The sequence below is a fragment of the Perca fluviatilis genome, chromosome 4, assembly GCF_010015445.1.
Source record: "Perca fluviatilis chromosome 4, GENO_Pfluv_1.0, whole genome shotgun sequence".
NCBI lineage: Eukaryota > Metazoa > Chordata > Actinopteri > Perciformes > Percidae > Perca > Perca fluviatilis.
Window position 1 is genome coordinate 23847995 of NC_053115.1, and position 19712 is coordinate 23867706.

At 40.7% G+C, this 19712-nt stretch overlaps 1 protein-coding gene across 2 annotated transcripts; it reads left to right on the top strand.

Annotated features, from left to right (window-relative positions):
* Positions 1-52: 52 nt before the first annotated feature.
* On the top strand, positions 53-19518 carry znfx1 (zinc finger, NFX1-type containing 1). 2 transcript variants are annotated; one of them, XM_039797087.1, is made up of 19 exons: positions 53-582; positions 3751-3822; positions 3935-4887; positions 5226-5460; positions 5630-5982; positions 6161-6340; positions 6720-6826; positions 8322-8560; positions 8690-8812; positions 8947-9095; positions 9407-9553; positions 9667-9784; positions 10923-11158; positions 11598-11737; positions 12217-12349; positions 13195-13362; positions 15874-15984; positions 16169-16264; positions 16484-19518. In XM_039797087.1, the coding sequence occupies exons 2-19, from the start codon at positions 3777-3779 to the stop codon at positions 18935-18937; spliced, it is 5988 nt and encodes a 1995-aa protein (XP_039653021.1). In that variant the 5' UTR covers positions 53-582; positions 3751-3776; the 3' UTR covers positions 18938-19518. The 2 variants fall into 2 exon arrangements, with proteins under 2 accessions (XP_039653021.1, XP_039653022.1); XM_039797088.1 differs by having other exon boundaries at positions 10926-11158; positions 16484-18937.
* The last annotated feature ends 194 nt before the right edge of the window (positions 19519-19712 follow it).

Below are 19712 nucleotides of genomic sequence, written 5' to 3' on the forward strand. Positions count from 1 at the left end.
ATAGCCTATACATGTATTTTTGTATTTGTAAAAAAATAAAATAAACGTAGTCTATTTTACATACAAAACATGTTAACTTATAAACGAGCTACAAAAATTAATTAAATACTGCTCAATAATTATCGTTAGCTAGCTAGCTAATCACACGTACTCTTTGATCACAATACGATAACATGCCTGTATGACTGAGCCATTCTGCTGTGTTAAATGTCTTATTAATTTTGCTTATATTAGGCCTAATTCCATGGCACTGTACTGCTCGTAGCCATATGGCGTTAGCTACATACTAAACTGTTCTGCAACTTTTTATGTGTGCTGATGTTACCTGACGTGCCTCTTAGTCATAAACAAATGCATGTAGTACACTTCTAGGTGTGGTGTGTTCTGTTTAAAACGAAAACGAAACGGACAGACAGTGCCTATAAAAAGCAGCTCCTTGAACTGAGCAGTGTGAGCAGCAGGCACAGCTGAGACAGCGACTACCGACGGAAGGATGGTGCTGTAATGATCGCAAATAGGCCTGCCTGTTTCTTTTGTAAAGCTTGATGTGGAAATATTAATGTCAAGTGGATTTCAGTCTAGGTAAGTTCTTCCTCTTTCATTCTTGCGTTTGGGTAGAGGGTGAAAAAGGCAGCAGGCTAAATTATTAGTGAATATGAATAAAACTGAGAATAAATTAACATCTTTATCAAAACTTAGTAAGTAAACGAAAGCATTATTGCGGAGTATGATGTAAGACATTTTGATAGAACAAAATGTAAGGCGTTGCCTTTTGCTTGTTTAGACTTGAAAGTGTGTGTTTTAGCAGCTGTGACAAAAGACATTATGCTTTTAAAAGCTCTCATCCGGTTTCTCGTGAAAAGAAACCTATCCCCCATTCCAAGATCTATAGCATCCTGCAGAGGGCACTCATCGATTTCCTCAGAAGCTATGATATCCATAGACAGTTAAAGATGATATCACCCTCTTATCTGACTGTGTGACCTTACAGATCATAGGCTAATAGTGGAAAACATGACAGTGGTGGAATGTGACGAAGTAGGCCTACATTTATTGTACTTAAGTAAAATTGTAAACTACTTTATACTACTTGATTTGGGTATTTCCATGTAATGCTAGGCTACTTTTTAATTTACTCCACCACATGGAGGCATCTATTGTTTTTATTCCATTCATTAGACAGCTTTAGCCTACTTTACATATTCAGAAATGCTTAAGTAATATAAAATATACATCAACATATTATTATAGATTGCTATACTCTAGCAATCTATAACAATATGTCAATAAATGCTCTAAATTATTAGTGACTATGAATAAAACTGAAAACAAATACACATCTAATAATCAAAACTGAATAAGTAAAACAATTAAAATAAAATAGTATTATTTAAATAAAGCATTATTGCGGAGTATAATGTGAGACATTTTGATGGAACAAAATGTAAGGCGTTGCCTTTTGCTTGTTTCAACTTGAACGTGTGTGTTTTAGCAGCTGTGACAAAAGACATTATGCGTTTAAAAGCTCTCATCTGGTTTCTGGTGAAAAGAAACCTATCCCCCATTCCAAGATCTATACTACATCCAGCAGAGGGCACTCATGCTTTGCTTTCCTCAGAAGCTATGACATCACTCCCTTATCTGACTGTGTGACCTTACAGATCATAGGCTAATAGTAGAAAACATGACAGTAAAATTGTAAACTACTTTATACTACTTGATTTGGGTATTTCCATGTAATGCTTTTTTATTTTACTCCACCACATGGAGGCAACTATTGTTTTTACTGCATTCATTAGACAGCTTTAGCCTATTTTACATATTCAGATAGGCCTAAGTAATAAAAAATATATATCGACATATTGTTATAGATTGCTATACTGTACTATATAACAACATGTCAATAAATGCTCTAAATATAAAAAGCATACTTTAGCATATCAGGTGCAGGAGGGATTTATTTCTGATAAACTTCCGATAAACTTCCGACACTTCCCCTTATGTGTCGAGGAAATTCTCCTAATTAAGTCTTTTAAAATCCTCTTGTTTCAGCTACAAAATACATCTTTTATAATATGATGCATTGTTGTAGATCAAACTACCCAACAGTATAAAGGAGTTAAAATTAGCACAACCCTAAACACCTTCAGGGGAGAGGTTACTCAGAGGAAACTTCTTGTCCATTTGTCCGTGCGTACTGTACCTGCTGCATTGATTTTTATAGATACTAATCTATAAAATCAATAATTCAACATAAATCTCCAGCTGTGTTTCAATGTGCTCTGTTTTAAAAAAAATGGGGCCTGAACCGAAATATATATAATATATTTATAATGTATAAATATAAAATATAAAAAGGAGCACAAAATGACAGTTAAGACATTAAAGAATGGCTTGTTTATTGCTAAGGCCATATGGTCAAAATTAAATGATTGATTAATAATGTAATAACAATAACTTAAAACATGACTTCTTTCACCAGTAAATTGCTGGTAAACGACAAAAACATGCACCAGATGGGAAAAGGTATTTTACAATAACTTAAAATGCAGGCTGGCGATTTTCAAGTCAACGCACCATCTGTGTTGTTTTTCTGACAACGGCAGCTGCGGACTGTTACGTCCCAGTGTTGGAATCCTCTACAGGGAAATACAGTCACAATTTACACCGCTACAACTGTCAGCATTTTAACCATTGTGTTTAATCCAGCTACTAGCTAATGCTAAAAACTACTATCTGAACAGGTTAAGTAAGACTTTAAATGCAGGACTTTTACTTGTAACAGAGTATGTTTACACTGTGGTATTACTATTGGTGTTTGCCCTAGTTTTGTTGCAGACTTAAGCTGGGGGTTTAGGGGTCCTCGCTCAAGAAAATTTTATGTTTTTTCAATTAAAAAAAATGCAATTTCATCATTTTGGACGATTATTATTGCCATATCTGTGTCTAAAACATTGGAAAAGCTAGAGCAGATAATGAATAAATAACGCTCAAAATGCTTGAAGACAAAGCTTGCTAAATAAGTCCAATGGGGACCAACTACAACAATTAGCTCTGAGATAAGACATTTAGTTAGTTTTGCTAACTCAATGCTCAATTGATTTGACATGTATTTAGCTGAGGTGGTGCCCAAAACACTTTGGGTGCTGCATCAAAGCCTTATAATGGGAGGGAAAACCCTAGTAATAAAAACCTGAATACTACCACTGCCCTTACAGTACACATAAATTACACAACCTTCAAAATCTTATGTGATCATGATCAAATGTGTTTTCACTAGGGCTGCACGATATAAGGAAAATATGCGATAATGTTGTTGAATATTGCAATAACGATATTACTTGCTATGAATAAATATTAAAGTACTCAGTTCTGCTGCCTTCAGTATTCTGCTAAAATACAACAAATAGCTTGTTGAATTTAAAACAAATGAAAGGAAATCATTTCAAACATTCTTTTATTGAACAAATTGAACATTGAATTGAATATAAAAGGCACCACTCAAAAATAATATATATTATATTATAATATATGATAAAGTGCAGTTCTTTATACTAATATTTTCTTTCAACTAACACAACAAATCTCTGAGTGGCTTTCACGATATGCTGCAGCCTTTTGCAATGTGTTTATTTTTTATCGTTAAAAAAAAAAAAAAAAGAAGCAAAACAAAAAACGATATATTGTGCACTTTCATGTCATAATCACTTGCCACTTGGAAATCATCAATGTTACCAACCCTAATTTCAGAAACTGCCGTATGCACAAGCAAGACCATGGAAAGACCGACTTCAAAAACGGGGAGTAGAGGACCTAGCAATGGTAAATATACAGTATGAGAGGCAATCGAGCAAAACCCTGAGTACAAATCTAGCAAACAGGTGTTCATTTTCAAGGTCTCAGTATACAAATATCCCCCCCCCTTTCCCCCCAGGTGCTGATACTGGCCAAAATGAAAATGCTAGTGGAGACAGCGGGAAACAAAGAAAAAGAGCACAAAGTCGTGGGAGTAACCAAGCTAAAAGGGAGGAGACCGATGGAGGAGGAGTAGGTGTCGGGATGTGTTGGAGAGGCAGAAGAAGAGGAGGACCAGACCCAGGAAGAGGGGGTGAAAGAGGTGCAGGAGGAGAAGGCAGGAAGGAGACAGATGGGGGAGGAGGATGGGAAGGGGGGAGAGGAAGAGGGGGAGCAGCAGGCAGAGGAAGAGGAGCAGGTGCAGGGAGAGGAAGAGGAGGAGCAGCAGATGCAGAGAGAGGAAGAGGATCAGCAGCAGATGCAGGGAGACAGGGAGGAGGAGCCAGACCGAGAGTAGGTGGGAGGGGGAGAGGTGGAAATGGAGGAGAAGGGGCAGAGAGAGGTGGGGTAAGAAGAAATGGAGAGCAAGGTGCACCTGAAAGAGAAGGAGCAAGAAGGGGGATGGCAGGAATGGGTGCAAGCAGAGCAGGACATAGTGTGGATAGAAGGGGTGAGAGAAGAGATAATGTGGGAGACAGGCAAGAGAGAAATGGAGGGAGATCCAATTCTACTGGCAGAGTCTGGGCACCGAAGGGTCATAGACTGGGCTATAAAGCACTGGAAGAACTCTCTGGGGAAGATCCATCTGTAGTGGCCATCACCCTGTCCTCTCACCCTGGCCTTCAGGAGGTCCTGCGCGAGACACAAATGAGGCAGGACCTTGTCGAACTCCTCTGCCTGGTGCTGAGTAAAGCCTTCAAATCACATACAGAAAGAGGCACCCTGCAGCACCTGGCTGGCATCATAAAAGATTCTGGGTTCTTCCGCACCATCCTGCCCCACTATCTGGGGGGCATGAGGTCAGAGTTCAACCCCGTCCGCAGGGCACAGTACCCACAGCACCTGGAAAACATCCTGGCTATTCTGTCAAAGGTAAATATGAGGAAGTAATGAGTGTAAGAATCCAATCAGTCAGTGAATTCAGCTGAAGGATAAATTAAGTAATGCACGAAAAATACACCATGAGTGCGAGTTTGCACTGAAGTCATTTAGTAGACCCAGAAGAGCTGCTTTTGATAAATGACACAAACTCAAGTCCAACCAACAGTGTTCAAACTTTTACAGAAACTTTTGTTACGGAAAATGTAAAATGTAAAAACATTATTTTGGCCTGATTGTGCTTCTTTCTGTTAACAATTCTTAAATTAGTAGTTGAACTCCTTGTAATTAAATATGCTTTAACTAACTATCCTCAATATAATGCTTGTTAGGTCCTCAGCATCTTTCCTGCTAGCTCTATCGAGGCTGTGAGCTTGCTACTGACGGTGCTCAATGCCTCCATCAACAGCCTGAGGGCAAAAGGAGTGGACATCCAGCCTGAAACGGAGGAGAGCGTGGATAGTATTCAGAGCCTGATCAAGCACCTCGAGGAGAGATCCTCGGAGGGTACCCTACGCTCAGACAAGGACACTTATGCCCTCCTACCCACTGGAGGTGATAACCCAGGTAATGGCCTCCTATAGATAGCTTTACTGAAATGCTGTTTTTTGTTTTTAAACATTTTGATACCCTGCCCTCAAGCCAACACTGCAGAAAAAATATTTTGTGATGAATTAATTGCCACACAGTTTTATAGATACGTGAGTAACTGAAACTCCCACTATTTCTAACCCAGGTGACGAAGAGCAGCAAGATTTCAGGACCATATCCATCTACCCAACTCCTAAGGAGTTCCATCAGGAACACAGGCCCTTTCTTAGACCCAACCTCACTTTTCAGCGCTACACAAACACCCACGTCTACCTTGACACGCACTTCCGGCTGCTGAGAGAGGACTTTGTGCGGCCACTCCGTGAGGGGATCCAGCAATTGCTTCGGGACCAAATGGACAAGGGGAGGAGTGATAATCCACTGAAGATGAAGCGCTTTGATGACATCAGAGTGTATTTGGACACAAAAGTGGTGGTGCCCCAGTGCACGCCGACTGGCCTTGCCTACATAGTCCAGTTTGACATTAAGCCACTTAAGGTACGTCTCTGGATGGACTTAGATGTTTGTCACATTTAGTGTGTATATGACATTTGACTAATACAATCAAGCACATTTTTAAGAGAAACAATGGCATTTTACTAATTGAATAGCAAATGGGAAGACATAGAGTATATTAACATGTGTAATAAAAATACTTCCTCCATCTTTCCTACAGTTTGTGGTCTGGCAGAACTCCAAGAGGCTGATCTATGGGTCCCTGGTCTGCCTGTCGTGTGATAATTTTGAGAGCTTCTTATTTGCCACAGTGTCCGATCGGGACCCCAAACAGCTGCGGAAGGGACAGGTCCAGATTGCCTTTACTGAAGAAAGCAGAGCGAAGTTGGCCAGAATTGAGGTGAGCAGTAAATTGTTGATAAGGGCAGAATGCATGCAGTTGTGGAGTTGGGTTAGGGTTTAATTTCAGCCATTTAATCTAAAAACACTAGCTGAATTGAAATTTAGTTGCCAGTTTTTCAGGTACATAAGCGAAAATACTGAGAGGCGTTTCATCATATTTAGTCCACCCTTCACTGATATAAATGGGGTTGACAAAAGATTAAAAACCTCTCAGTATAACTGTATAGCACATCAAACTGCAGCTTCCAAAATGACCACCAAGGTAAATCGGCACCTCTCAAGACTGTTAAGTTCCTAACATGCAGGATAGGTGCAGTGTGGGGGAATTCATGGTTTGAAACAGATATACAAAGGACTAAACATGTTTTATCTCACAGAAAGATCAATCGTTCCTGATGATTGAGACCACTGCCTACTTTGAGGCCTATCGCTATGTTCTAGAGGGCCTACAGGAGCAGGAGGAGGACAACCTGCCCTTTCAGAGGTAGGAGTGTGTGTCTGCGTGTCTGTGTGATGTGGAGGAGTTTTACCATCAAGGTCATAGTTTTTATATAATCCCACAGCACTGAAAACAAGTTTATTTTTTCAAAGGGCAGCAGGGGGGGAGAAATGGTACAAAGCAAGTTCAGCAATCACGGTCTTAATTGGCATGATTTAATTATATTGCCACGGTATTCCCAAAAGGCTATCACGCATGGATGAGTTCAAAAGTTCGGTTATTGTCTGCACTCCCAGTGCCCTTCATAGATACCACAAAGTAATGTATTATGGGACACTTTGTTGGCCATCTGTCTCCCAGACCTTTCTCTTGTGACTACCTGAAAATACTAAATAAATAACAGTTTTTCCTTCTTAAGTGCACCATGGGAGTTATCAGTTACAAAGCATTGTTTATCGAAAATAGTTCTTTTTCTTGATGTTTTTTCCTAATGTTAGATGCTAATTTGTGTGGTGCAAACAGTGCAGCCTGGTAGGCGTTTCCCCTGAGAACCATCTCCAGCTTTTCCTGGTAAACCCTCAAACACCCCTTACCTCAGCTGGGGGCATGTGAAGATGAATTATCCAGCTCTCCCACCGTTTTCCTTTACCTATCATAAATAAATTCATGCTGCTTTTGAGCTTGTATTTAAAAACTGAAGAATAACCCCTTATTCTGCAAATGAAAGGTTGAATTCACAGGCAACAAAATGCACCTTTTGCTCAATTCAGTACACTTTGCAGCTAAAGGCTTACTTTGTCTGGTATCGCCTAGTCTCGCATTGCCAGACCTTCCTCCAAAGTGCTGCAGAGGAGGGTCTGGCTAATCCACACAGCTTTCCGGGATGGGTGAAAAACGTGCTCTGGTTTTTTGTCATTTCTTTAAACCAATCACAATCGCCATGAGCGGTGCTAAGCGCCGGACAGAGCCACGATGCCGTTGCAAAATAGCCTCGGGAAGGAACTTGTTTTGGTAGAACGTGTACGTTCAAAAGTTGTTTTAGTCATGCAACAGAAAACTCAGATTGGACAGATAGTCAGCTAGCTGTCTGGATTTACCCTGCAGAGATCCGAGGAGCAGTTAACTATAAATTGATTAAATTGACCGGAGTTTAAAATTCCAACACAAAGAAAGCGGAATTTAGATAGATATTGCTAAGTAATTGGCGTTATTGAGTCAGTCCCAACGGCTTTATGACTCTTCTCTACTTGTGCTACTGTTACACTATGTTTTTAACATTACCATTATCCTGTAAGTGCCACTTGTGGCCGCTGTTCAGCAAAAGTTACATAAGTTCTCTTTAATCATAAAAACTAATTGAGCTTTAACACGTTTATTGCAGTGGATTTAACTGTACATTTTAACCATGGCCTACTACAGAAAAATGTTCTTTGGAGAAAGGAACATATTAACAAGGATCTATTAGTGAGAAGTTTCTACATCCTCTGTTTACACAGATAGTAGACGCTAAAAGATGTAATTCTGTCCATAATGCATCCAGGTACATCGTGGAGTGCAGCACAGACGTGCATCCCCCAGCTTATCTGCGGAGAATAGATGTTTATGACCTGTCATCTGTTGCTCACCCTGACCATAAGGACGGTATGCTGCCCTTTCACTGCCTGGAGGCACCGGCCTGGCCGAGCATGGAGAAGCTGGGACTGGATGAGTCTCAGATGAGAGCTTTTCAGCTGGCCCTTACAAAGGAGCTGACCATCATACAGGGACCTCCTGGCACTGGTGAGGCATTGTAAACCCATTGTTGGATGTTGATGACTTCATAAATTTGTGAAAAAAGTGTCAAATGAATTTCACACATTTTGTTAAATGATAAAATCCCTTAAAATCAGGCATCTTGCGTTCTCTCAGGAAAAACCTACGTTGGCCTTAAGATTGCTCAGGCTCTGTTGGCAAATCAGGATATTTGGAGAGGCAATGCTCCGATGCTGGTAGTGTGTTACACTAACCATGCCCTGGATCAGTTCCTTGAGGGTAAGCAGTGATGCCAATAATTTCAGATCTGTTTTATATGTTGTTTGAGTGGTTTTGGGATTTAAAACGGTCTCTTAACAACAAACACAACAAACAAAGACACATAAGCTTTCTGTTTTGCCTTTGCTTTTAAGGTATTCATACATTTCTGCCAGAGGGGATAGTGAGAGTAGGAGGCCGCAGCAACAGTGAGATCCTGAAGCGTTTCAATCTAAGGGAGCTGACCCGCTCACATGGCTTCAGACAGAAGCTGCCGTCTCACCTGCGTGTAGCATATAATCAGGTAGGATGCTGACTGACCTACAGTGTGGCTCGTATAACTTAGCATGATGTTTCAAGTTGCTCTACATGCAATTTCTTTAATGCATATCAATGTGTTGAGACTAGGTTAAGATCATTCCTACTAGTTTAGCCTTTTATAGTCTATAAAATGTATTTAAGTTTATCATGCTAATGTTGTGTTTTGCACATTTTGTACCTCATCTTTTTGTGTCCTATTCATATGCTTGTCACTTTACTCCGCTTTAGTTGCCATACATTACATTCTTGTGTGATGTCGCCACCTAATCACTGTATTAATAACCGGTTTAACAGATTTACAGGCAGCTGTGTGAGAAGGAGAGGGAGATCCAGAGTCAGAGCATGAAGCTGGAGTGTTCTCTGAAAGGCGTCCTGCGTGAAGTCTTCTTGCGCAACTTTATTTCTTCCAGACACTGGGACAATCTACACAACCAACCACCAGTGAGGGAATAAAACATACACATCTTATGTATATGTGTAAACTGAGTACAACTGAATAGACCAAACAAGACAAGTGCAAACTCATCATTTGCTGTTTATGAAATGATTTGTAGACACCAGATGATTTTGTGACCTGGGGTGAGAAGAAGTCCAGTCTGATGATGGAGTGGTTGGGTATCGGTTCCACCGTCTTCCTGCAGAGGGAGACAGAGAATGCAAATATAAATGAAGGTAAGGCTTTTAAAGGGGAAGTATGCAGTTTTTTTTTAGCTTAATTTACAGCTTCGGAGTCATTGGAATGGTTATGTCTTTTTTCGGGTGGAATGGTGGTAGTCTTGCTCCCCCCTAGCGCCTGTGAAAAACCACCCTTGCAGCTTTCGGCCGGTGAGCCGCCGGCCTCAGCGTCAGGAAGTATCATGTGATATCAGCTCTTGCGATGTAACAAATTGCTTCACTGCACTGCACACATACGCCCATTCAGGAACCGGCTAACAAGGTAGCAATGGAGTTTTTTTGGCTGAGCCAGCAAAAAAGAAGCAGAAAGCTAGGAAAGCATTGTCGGAGGAACCGAGAAAGAGGAAACTGCAGACTGAGCGAGGAGTCAGACACAAGTAAACATAGGAGCTGCCAAATATCTATTCTGAAGCTGTAGGGGGAGCTCTATATAGAAACCTGCGAGAAAATAGCAAAGAAATGGCCAAAACTGCATAGCGCCTCTTTAATGTAAGCGGTGCTCCACAGTAACGATGTAAGAAGATCTGATAATTGGCTTCTTTTCACTGATTGTAAACAGGACCTGAAACTACCTACACACACTCTAACTGTGTTAGTGTGAATGGATCATTTTAACCACACAAGATTCCCTCCACAGAGGCCTTTACATTTTCCAAGCAAACAAAGTGAAAACCAGTTAGCGCTGTGTTCAGTGCCGGACACCTAAACTCTGTCTTTTAAAGTCAACTGTTTCGGGCAACTGTCATTACCTTTCAGTCCACAGCAATGTGTATGAACATCGGCCAGGTAGCCCTTGCAGCTCCATGTCTGCAGTCTCCAAAGCCAGCTGAAATGAACATGAGTGTTCAGTGCTCCAAAAAATGGCAAAATGACCCAAATTTTTATAATTGAAGATTATATAAACCAAGAACTTCAACCATTTATCATGGTATGTACAGTATATAGACAAATATTGTCTGCCCCCTCTCCTGCATACCATGTTAACTTTCTGTATTTTAGGACCTTTCCTTGTTTTGTGTCTTACTACGCCCCATGCGACATTATAAATTGTCAGTGAAAACAAAAATTCTGCAGGTGTTGTACTGGTGCATGAATCCTTCTCATACTGATTCTTACTGCAATGTGTTGGATATAGCAGCAGAAGAAGAGATGGAGCTGGATGAGGAGGACGACCTCATTGAAATCGCAGAGGAAGCAGATCTGATCCAGGCAGAGCGGATTATTGAAGACAACATTGGTCCCAAAGGTGGTAGAGATGGCAAAAGGAACGGAGACATGGCGGAGGCTGTCAGAGCGGTAGAGGAACTGATGCTGGCTATGAACCTGGATAAAACTGAAATACAGGCCGAGCAGAGCGAGGAAGGATGGGAGGTAAATTAATTTTTAATTTTTAGTTTTTAATGTGGAGATTGTAATGAACATTTTACAAGTCTGCAATCCCTGTTCAATCAGGCAAACTGATTGAGAACGCAAATTTTTTTTTAGCAATAGTGGACTGGTTGGAGAGCAGTAGATACATGCACATGCTAACAGTACTTTTAAGAGTTGTCCAATAGAAACCTATGTTCCAAAAAGTCATAGTTTTTACAGACCATGGCTAAATACACTACTTCTGTGTCATACTGTCGCCTTGACACACTTCGCCCTCCATTAAACTACAGCTCACTCTTTAATGTAAATTTTGATTTGAAACAAAGAGACTGCAACATTCTATTTCAATTCATGAGCAACAAAAATATTACCAGATTAGATCTAAAACGGTTAATAAACTGAGGCTCTATAAGTTCAAAAGTTGTTTTGATCTGTACAGATGCAACGGGCCCAGAAAAGAAAGCTGAAGAACAAAATCAGGAAAGAGCTTAGGAATAGCTCGGTCATGACTAAAGAAGAGGAAGATGCTGTCTTGGATATTTGGACCCTCAGCCAGCCGGACAGATGGAGACTCTATCGGTAGGCCTGCATCTGTGTTTCACTTTTCTTTTTTCTTTGTGCTCTAACAATGTGCCTCTCTTTCAACTCTTACTTTCAATCTCCTCTCCTAGTACCTTTCTCATATTTCTGTTCTCCTTCATTTTTCTTCCTCTCATCCCCCAAGCAAGTCTATTCCCAGTGTGTATTATTAAGTCAACTAATCACCAGAAAGGAGGATATTTTCACCTCAGAGGGCCAAGACATAACACGTTACATGGACTGTGAGGACTCTTGTTAACATAGTTGTAAATATTATTTAAACTAACAAATGGGGCAATTTCCTTCCAAGACAGATATATGTTTTGCACTTAGAGTAATATCAAGGAACCGCATCATATTTCTTTGACTTCAGCTCTGATTATAGTTCCAGATGCAGAGCAAATAATGAGTCTATGACTTCCAGATAATTGAGTCAGTTGTCACAGTGTTTGACCATTATTATTCCTTTGTGTCTGCAGGTTGTGGGTGGCACGTTATAGGCTAGAACTTTGCGCCAGAATCCTAGAGACTGAAGAGGATTATCAGAATGCAGTGGACAGATTGGCTGATGTAAAACGTGAGGAGAACTTCTGTCTCCTGAAGGAAGCCACGGTACAGTACAATTGCAGCAATGAATAGTATGCATGTTATTTTTTTTCAATGATCCACCAGTAGATCCTTGTTTAGTCAAAACTTTTAACACAATTTTACAGTCTACCCGATAATCGCAAATAATGATAATGTGCCTTGCACTGTTGTTTCCTGAAAGGTGCGCAACATTAAATACTCAATATATCTCTATTTATCTATATAAGTCCGGTCCTGGGTATACCGAAGAAAAGCAACACTGGAACTAGTAGAAAGTAGCACAAACTTTTCATCACACGGCATCTATGGATCACCGTGATACTAAGGCGAGGTTGCCAGGCAATCAGCAGGAGGTCTCCAGGAGGTTACTGCACCCAGCCAAGAAATAGTCAGAATTCAAACTGCAACTTCAGCTTTAGTGCTGAATAAACAAACAACATATAATGTGTTAATTCGCGAGCTTTAGGTGCAGGTAGGCAGATATTGTTACCTTTGGACAGAGCCAGGCAAGCTGTTTCCTCCTGTTCCCAGTCTTTGTGCTTAGATAACCAGCTGCTGGCTGTAGCTTCCTAATTATTGCACAGACATAGACAGAGAGTGGTATCAATCTTCTCATTTAACTCTCAGCAAGAAAGTGAACAAGAACGTTTCCCAAAAGGACCGTACAACACATGTATTGTTATAATACATTTTGTAACTGTGGGTCTGATATACAAAAGGTCTATGAGCCCCCAAAAAGTCAACGCTGTTAAATAGGCTGGCATTAAAATGAGTATTTCTATACTTAAGGGAATCTGTACAAACCTTTGCAATATAATTAATCATGAAAAAGCAGAGGTGTGTAGTTAAACACATATACTGTCCATCAGGTTATTGGCATGACAACAACTGGGGCAGCCAAGTTCCGTAAAGTTCTGCAGAAAGTGCGTCCACGTCTGGTGATTGTAGAAGAGGCTGCAGAGGTTCTCGAGGCCCACACCATCACCACACTGAGCCAAGCATGCCAACACCTCATCCTCATCGGAGACCATCAGCAGGTGAGAATCCACACAGAGAAAATAGGACAATCATTCCTAACCCCTTGGTTTCATCTCATTATACTCTGCATGACCATGTATGCACTGGTGTCTTTTTAATATGCCATCATCCTTTGACTGAAATTACCTTAGTTACATGCCTAGGTGAAAAATGAAAGGACAACCTGTCATGAGGGAATTTGTGTATTTGTGTGGTTGTCAGTATGTTTGTGCATGTTGCCTTGAGGACAAAATAAACATCCCATGCCAGCCATTACAAAATATATAGAAGAGTGATGAGTGACATGCTGAATTTCAGTAGACTGGGTAAACCCAGCCTGATCTGCCGGCGATTTGATTTCACAGGCTGGAAACCTGTACGTTTATCTATCCTGCTTCGGTTACAAATTTGCGGGAACCAATCACAAACTGGCTTATCCACCTGCCGTGCTATTGGCGGGTTTAACACGATGACAATAGAGAAGCGACGGCAAGCAGCTTTTTGTTTACATTCAACAAGCCGGCCACCGAAGCGCAGCAACCCATTGATGCCGCTGTCGCTGCTACGTCATCGTTGGTCTGATTGGTAGAAGGACTATCCAATTGCGTACAGAGTCATTTGAACTATGCCCGTTGATCATTCATGCCTCTTGTGTAGAGAAAATACAGATCAGACTCCCCAGACTGATGTTCAATCTTAAAAGATTGAGCTTGGTCTGGTGATAGCCAGACTAGAATTTCAGTAGACTATTACAACAACTTGTCAGGGCCTGCCAAGGACATATGGCCAGGCAGCCTGTCTAGCAATCTGCAGAATGCGATCACAACTACACACAGTTCTATCACACATTTCAATATTCTGATCTAGTCTCTTCTTGCTGTGTAACTTATTTCTGCTCTCTTCCTAATATTTGCTTGTTGTACTGTTTATGCATGAATCTATGCATGCATTTGAATATACAAACAATACTGACTTTCTTACAATCACACTGAAAGTTTAACAAGTATAAGAATGGAATGCAAAATAGAGGCTTGGAAATCAATGGTCATTTTTATTCATCAAGTGCATCAGATTAATATAAAAGTAATTTACCACTGCGCCTGAAGCTCCATTTACCTTTTTATACAAGTGGGTGCAATTTAATGTGCTAAATGCATAAATCAAAGTATCTCTAATGTATCAATTTAAACTACAGCTAAATTAAATTATTACAGGTATTAATACTCGACATCAACCCCTCCCTATACAAAATGATGAATAAGATGAAAAGATGAAATAATAGCCATACAATTCAATACAATAAAATAACATAATAAACAACAAACTGTAAACCAAAAAAAACAAATCATGGGGTCATATATATATATATATATATATATATATATATATATATATATATATATATATATATATATATATATAACACCGTAAGCACATTGCATACGTCTGTCCCCAGTATATGGCATCCTAGTAGCCCTCCAAATAGCTCCGGGACTCGCCCATTGTTTTAGTGTAAACACTTAATCTTGCAAACCATTTGTATGACATTTTTTTAAATGCTGCTACTCTCACCTAATATTATATACTAAGTATTACCCAGGTGGGTGCATCCTCTTATACACCTTCAGTAAGATGAGGTATTCTGATGGCACAACTATGTGTTGGTCTGTTTGTTTCATGGGTTTAAAGCCATTTGATAGTATTTCATTTTGATTGTAAGTGTTTAGAGCTTTGTTTTTGTGGAACGTAGACTTAAATCTGTGCATGTAATGGAGGTGGATGGATCACACTTTCCAAGTAAAATAAGCTTTGGCATTGTTGTGCTGTTCATTAATCACAGGTTTGGTGTTGAATCGAGCAGAACACAATGCTTCACATTTATACTAGAATTTGTCTTGCCTCCCCGACACCCCTCCCACATACATGCACAATCACACTCTGTCCTCTAGCTAAATTAGGTTTGCCAACACACGCACACAAACACTCCCACATACTGTATAGACAAAAAAGCTAAAACTTAACAGGACAGGAAAAGAAAGTTAAAGTTCATTTGCATACATTTTATATTCCCATCCAGTCACCCTAAAACAGAAACCCTAAGCAGAATATTGTTCATCGCGTCTAGGCTTACTACTGTGGTTGCTTCCACCTGTCTGGGAATTGTGTAATAAGTATTTACTAACATTTACATGACTTCAAATGGTCCAATCACCCTGACTGTGACCATGGAAGTCCTCTCTTCATTCTTCACTTGCATGGTTATGATCTAGGGCTCTTTAAATATGCTAATATAAGGCAGTAAACCTGCCAAATTAACTTAATCACCACTGGATGGAAAAGCCAAAAGTTGGAAAAAGGTTAAGAGAGATGACAAAACTTGCATATTGATTATAAAAGCATATTTCTAGCCCTAAAAACCTCCATTACGTCACAAAAGGTTGTCCGTTTGTACAGCAAATAAAAACTAAGCGATTTGAAAACTGAAGTGTTTAAAGCATATGATGCACATGTGATTTTTTCTTTTTCTTTAGCTGCGCCCCAGTGCCACAGTATATGAACTTGCTAAGAACTTCAACCTGGAGATGTCCATGTTTGAGAGGCTGGTGAACATGGGACTTCCTTTTGTCAGACTCAACTACCAGGTTTGTGTTTTTGCATCTATTCATTTGTTTATCTTATTGCAGGATCTATCGATCAATAAAATGTTTAGATGATGCAGTTAAGTTGAAAGCATTACACTTGAATTGTTATGTTTGTAGGTGCATGTATGCCTGTGTATCCATATGTGATTGCCTGTGTTTATCTGTGTTTTGGTCTGTTTTTCAGCATCGTATGAAGCCAGAAATTGCCCGTCTTCTGACCCCACACATCTACACAGAGCTGGAAAACCATCCCTCGGTGTTGGACTATGACAATATTAAGGTACATATTTTATTTGCTCTCCAGCTGCGTCTCAATTCTGCTTGTTTTTCTCAGCAGTGAATATCTGTTTGCTTGCGTGCATGGATCAAAAGTATCTGCATAGTGTCTTAGACTTAAAAAAAATTTAAAAATGTCAGTTTGGGAAAGTATACAATATATGAAAGAATATCATAAATATCAAATAATAACAGAATGTTTTTATCAATTGCTGTCTTACAGGGCCTAAATACCAATTTATTCTTTGTGGAGCACAACCACCTAGAAGAAGAGATTAAAGATGGGAAAAGCCATCAGAACAAACATGAGGCAATGTTTGTAGTCTCTCTTTGCCGCTATCTTATCTTTCAGGACTACAAACCAGAGCAAATTACCATCCTCACGACCTATACCGGGCAGCTCCACTGCCTGCGCAATCTCATGCCTGCCAGCGAGTTCACAGGGGTCAAAGTGCATGTAGTGGACAAGTACCAGGGAGAAGAGAATGACATTGTCTTGTTGTCTCTGGTCCGCAGCAACCGGCAGGGTAAAGTTGGCTTTTTGAACATTCCCAATCGAGTCTGCGTAGCCTTGTCTCGCGCCAAAAAAGGTCTCTACTGCATTGGCAATAAGTCAATGCTGAGCCAAGTCAAACTGTGGAGCAACATCTTCCACACCCTGGAGGAGAAGGACCAGGTTGGGAGTGCTCTGACCCTGTGCTGTCAGAATCATCCAGATCGACAGGTAAAAGCCTCTTGTGCTGATGATTTCAAACTAGCCCCTGAGGGGGGCTGCACCAAGCCTTGTGAGTTCCGTTTGGAATGTGGCCATGTTTGCTCACGTGTCTGCCACCCCTATGACCCGGAGCACAAGAAGTACCAGTGTCTTAAAAAGTGCCAGAAGATTTTATGTGATCTGGGACACAGGTGCACCCTTCTGTGTCATAAAGAATGCCCAGAGAAATGTCCAGTGAAGGTTGAGAAGATCATACCCCAGTGTCAACATACTCAGATGGTTCCTTGCCACAGGGACCCGCAGACATTCATATGCAAGGAGCCTTGCCAGAAGCTGCTTCCATGTGGGCATCCATGTGATTCATTGTGTGGGGAAAAATGCACCAGTCAGTGCAAGGTGAAGGTCACCTTAAAACTAAAGTGTGGCCACAGCCAGCAAGATGCGTGCTTTTACAAAACTCACATAGAGCAGCCTGAATGTAGGACCCCTTGTGAGGAACAGCTAAAATGTGGCCATCCCTGTCATGGTAACTGTGGCAAGTGTTATCAGGGACGGTTCCATTACCCATGTTTTCACCATTGTGACCGTCTCCTGATTTGCTCTCACAAGTGCAGGGAGCCTTGCACTCGCGATTGCCCCCCCTGTCAGGAACCATGTGAGAATTGCTGCGTGCACAGCAAGTGTATGAAGCCATGTGGACAGCCCTGTGCTCCCTGCATTGAGCCCTGCGCTTGGCAGTGCCCTCACCAAAGCTGCAGTAAGCTTTGCTATGAGCCATGCGATCGTCTGCCATGCACCCAACCCTGTGCCAAGACGCTGGATTGCGGCCACCCATGCATTGGTCTGTGTGGAGACAAATGTCCAAGCAAATGTCGCATCTGTAATCACGATGAGGTCACAGAGATTTTCTTCGGCACTGAGGATGAGCCTGAGGCTTTGTTCATTCAGCTAGAGGACTGTGGACACATCATTGAATACACAGCCATGGACCAATACATGGGGATGGATGACAACCAGCTGGCAAATGAAGGAGAACAGGTGGCCATCAAACTGAAGGAATGTCCAAAGTGTCGAACACCAATCCGCAAGAATCTACGCTATGGATCTCACGTCAACCGCAGCCTGTCTGAAATAGAGATGGTAAAGGTGAAGATAAACGGACGTCAGTTGGATATTGAAGAGCACAGGAAGGCCCTTCAAAATCAGTGGAAGGACAACCTTCTCCTCCATGAAATGCATCACCAAGAAGAATATATGTGTATCAGTAACAAACTGGAAAGCAAATATCTCACAGCAAAACATCTGTGGGTCCTGGAAAACAAGATGGACTTCCTAATAAGAGTTGCAAAGCTGAAGAAGGTCCAAAGGGAAAACATGTCAGCCATGCATAGCAACAGATTAGGAAAGTATTTTGAGGAGTTTGAGCACTGGCTCAACAACTGGCACCAAAAATTCACAGACCAGCAGGTCTTTGATTTGCAGAGAGAGCTACGGAGAATCACCCTCCTGACTGAACTCAACACCCGTTGCCATATGGCAGAGATGAGAGGACAAAGTGACAAAATCAATACCGAGGTACAAACCATAACCCAGGTTTTGGAAAAGTTTGGCCAATTTACTGAACAAGACCAATTGCGAGTAGAAGAAGCCATGAAGGAATTAGACAACATTCTTCCACCCACAGGTTTAAGGATCAATGAGGAGGAGAGAAAGATGATTGTCTCGGCTATGGGAATGCGGCCTGGACACTGGTACAAATGTCCCAATGGCCATGTATATGTTATAGCCGATTGTGGAGGGGCTATGGAGAGCCGACGCTGCCCGGATTGTGACGCTACTATTGGTGGGGGCAATCACAGATTGGCAAGTGGAAACCAAGTCGCCTCAGAGATGGATGGGGCACAGCACCCTGCTTGGTCTGAGAACAACAACCTTCTAAACTTTGATCAACTTGACTTCTGAAAAGCCATCTTAGAGAACTGTCGTTGCCTATTCTGTCCCAACTGTTGGTTGCAAAACCTAATGGCAACAGGTTATGATTTTACTGTTTTTTTTAATTACTCCATGCTGGACTAGGAAAACAAGTCTACAAAAATACTGTACTGCTTGAGACCATAATCTTCTTGCATGACATTTACTTTTGAAACTCTTCATTGAAAATACAGACTTTAGTAATAGCAATACTCTGTGACACCTCTATATCAACAAATATACATTTTGCTACTTTCTCTTACACTTTTAGATATAGTGTGCAGTGTTTTTGTTTTAAAAATTGCTTTGCTGCAGAAGTCATGAACCAGGGATCTGTAACAAGTCACAGAATAAGTGATAAATGATAAACAATTTAATTTTGAATTCTAAATAATTTGTCAAGTATTAACTGTAACACCTCTCCTACTGTATGTTTAGGACTCTTTGTGTAAGTAACAATTGTCTTTTTCCTAAACAATAGGTGGCAGTAAAACACTGTAAAAGAACATGACTTGATATTTATCATGCTTGCAACTTACAACAAATGGAATAAAACGTGTTTGAATCCATAAGCCCATTGTTTTCTTAATTTTACACACAAGCCATAATGTAAGAAACACCATCAGGGAGAGCAGTGCCTTCAAAAAGCAGGTTTCTGAAAATATGATTAGGGTTAAACTGCATGTTTATTTTTTTAAATACTCATATTAATTCTCATAGGCAGAGAACATTAAGCTTAGCAGAAATTATTAACATGTTAACTTGT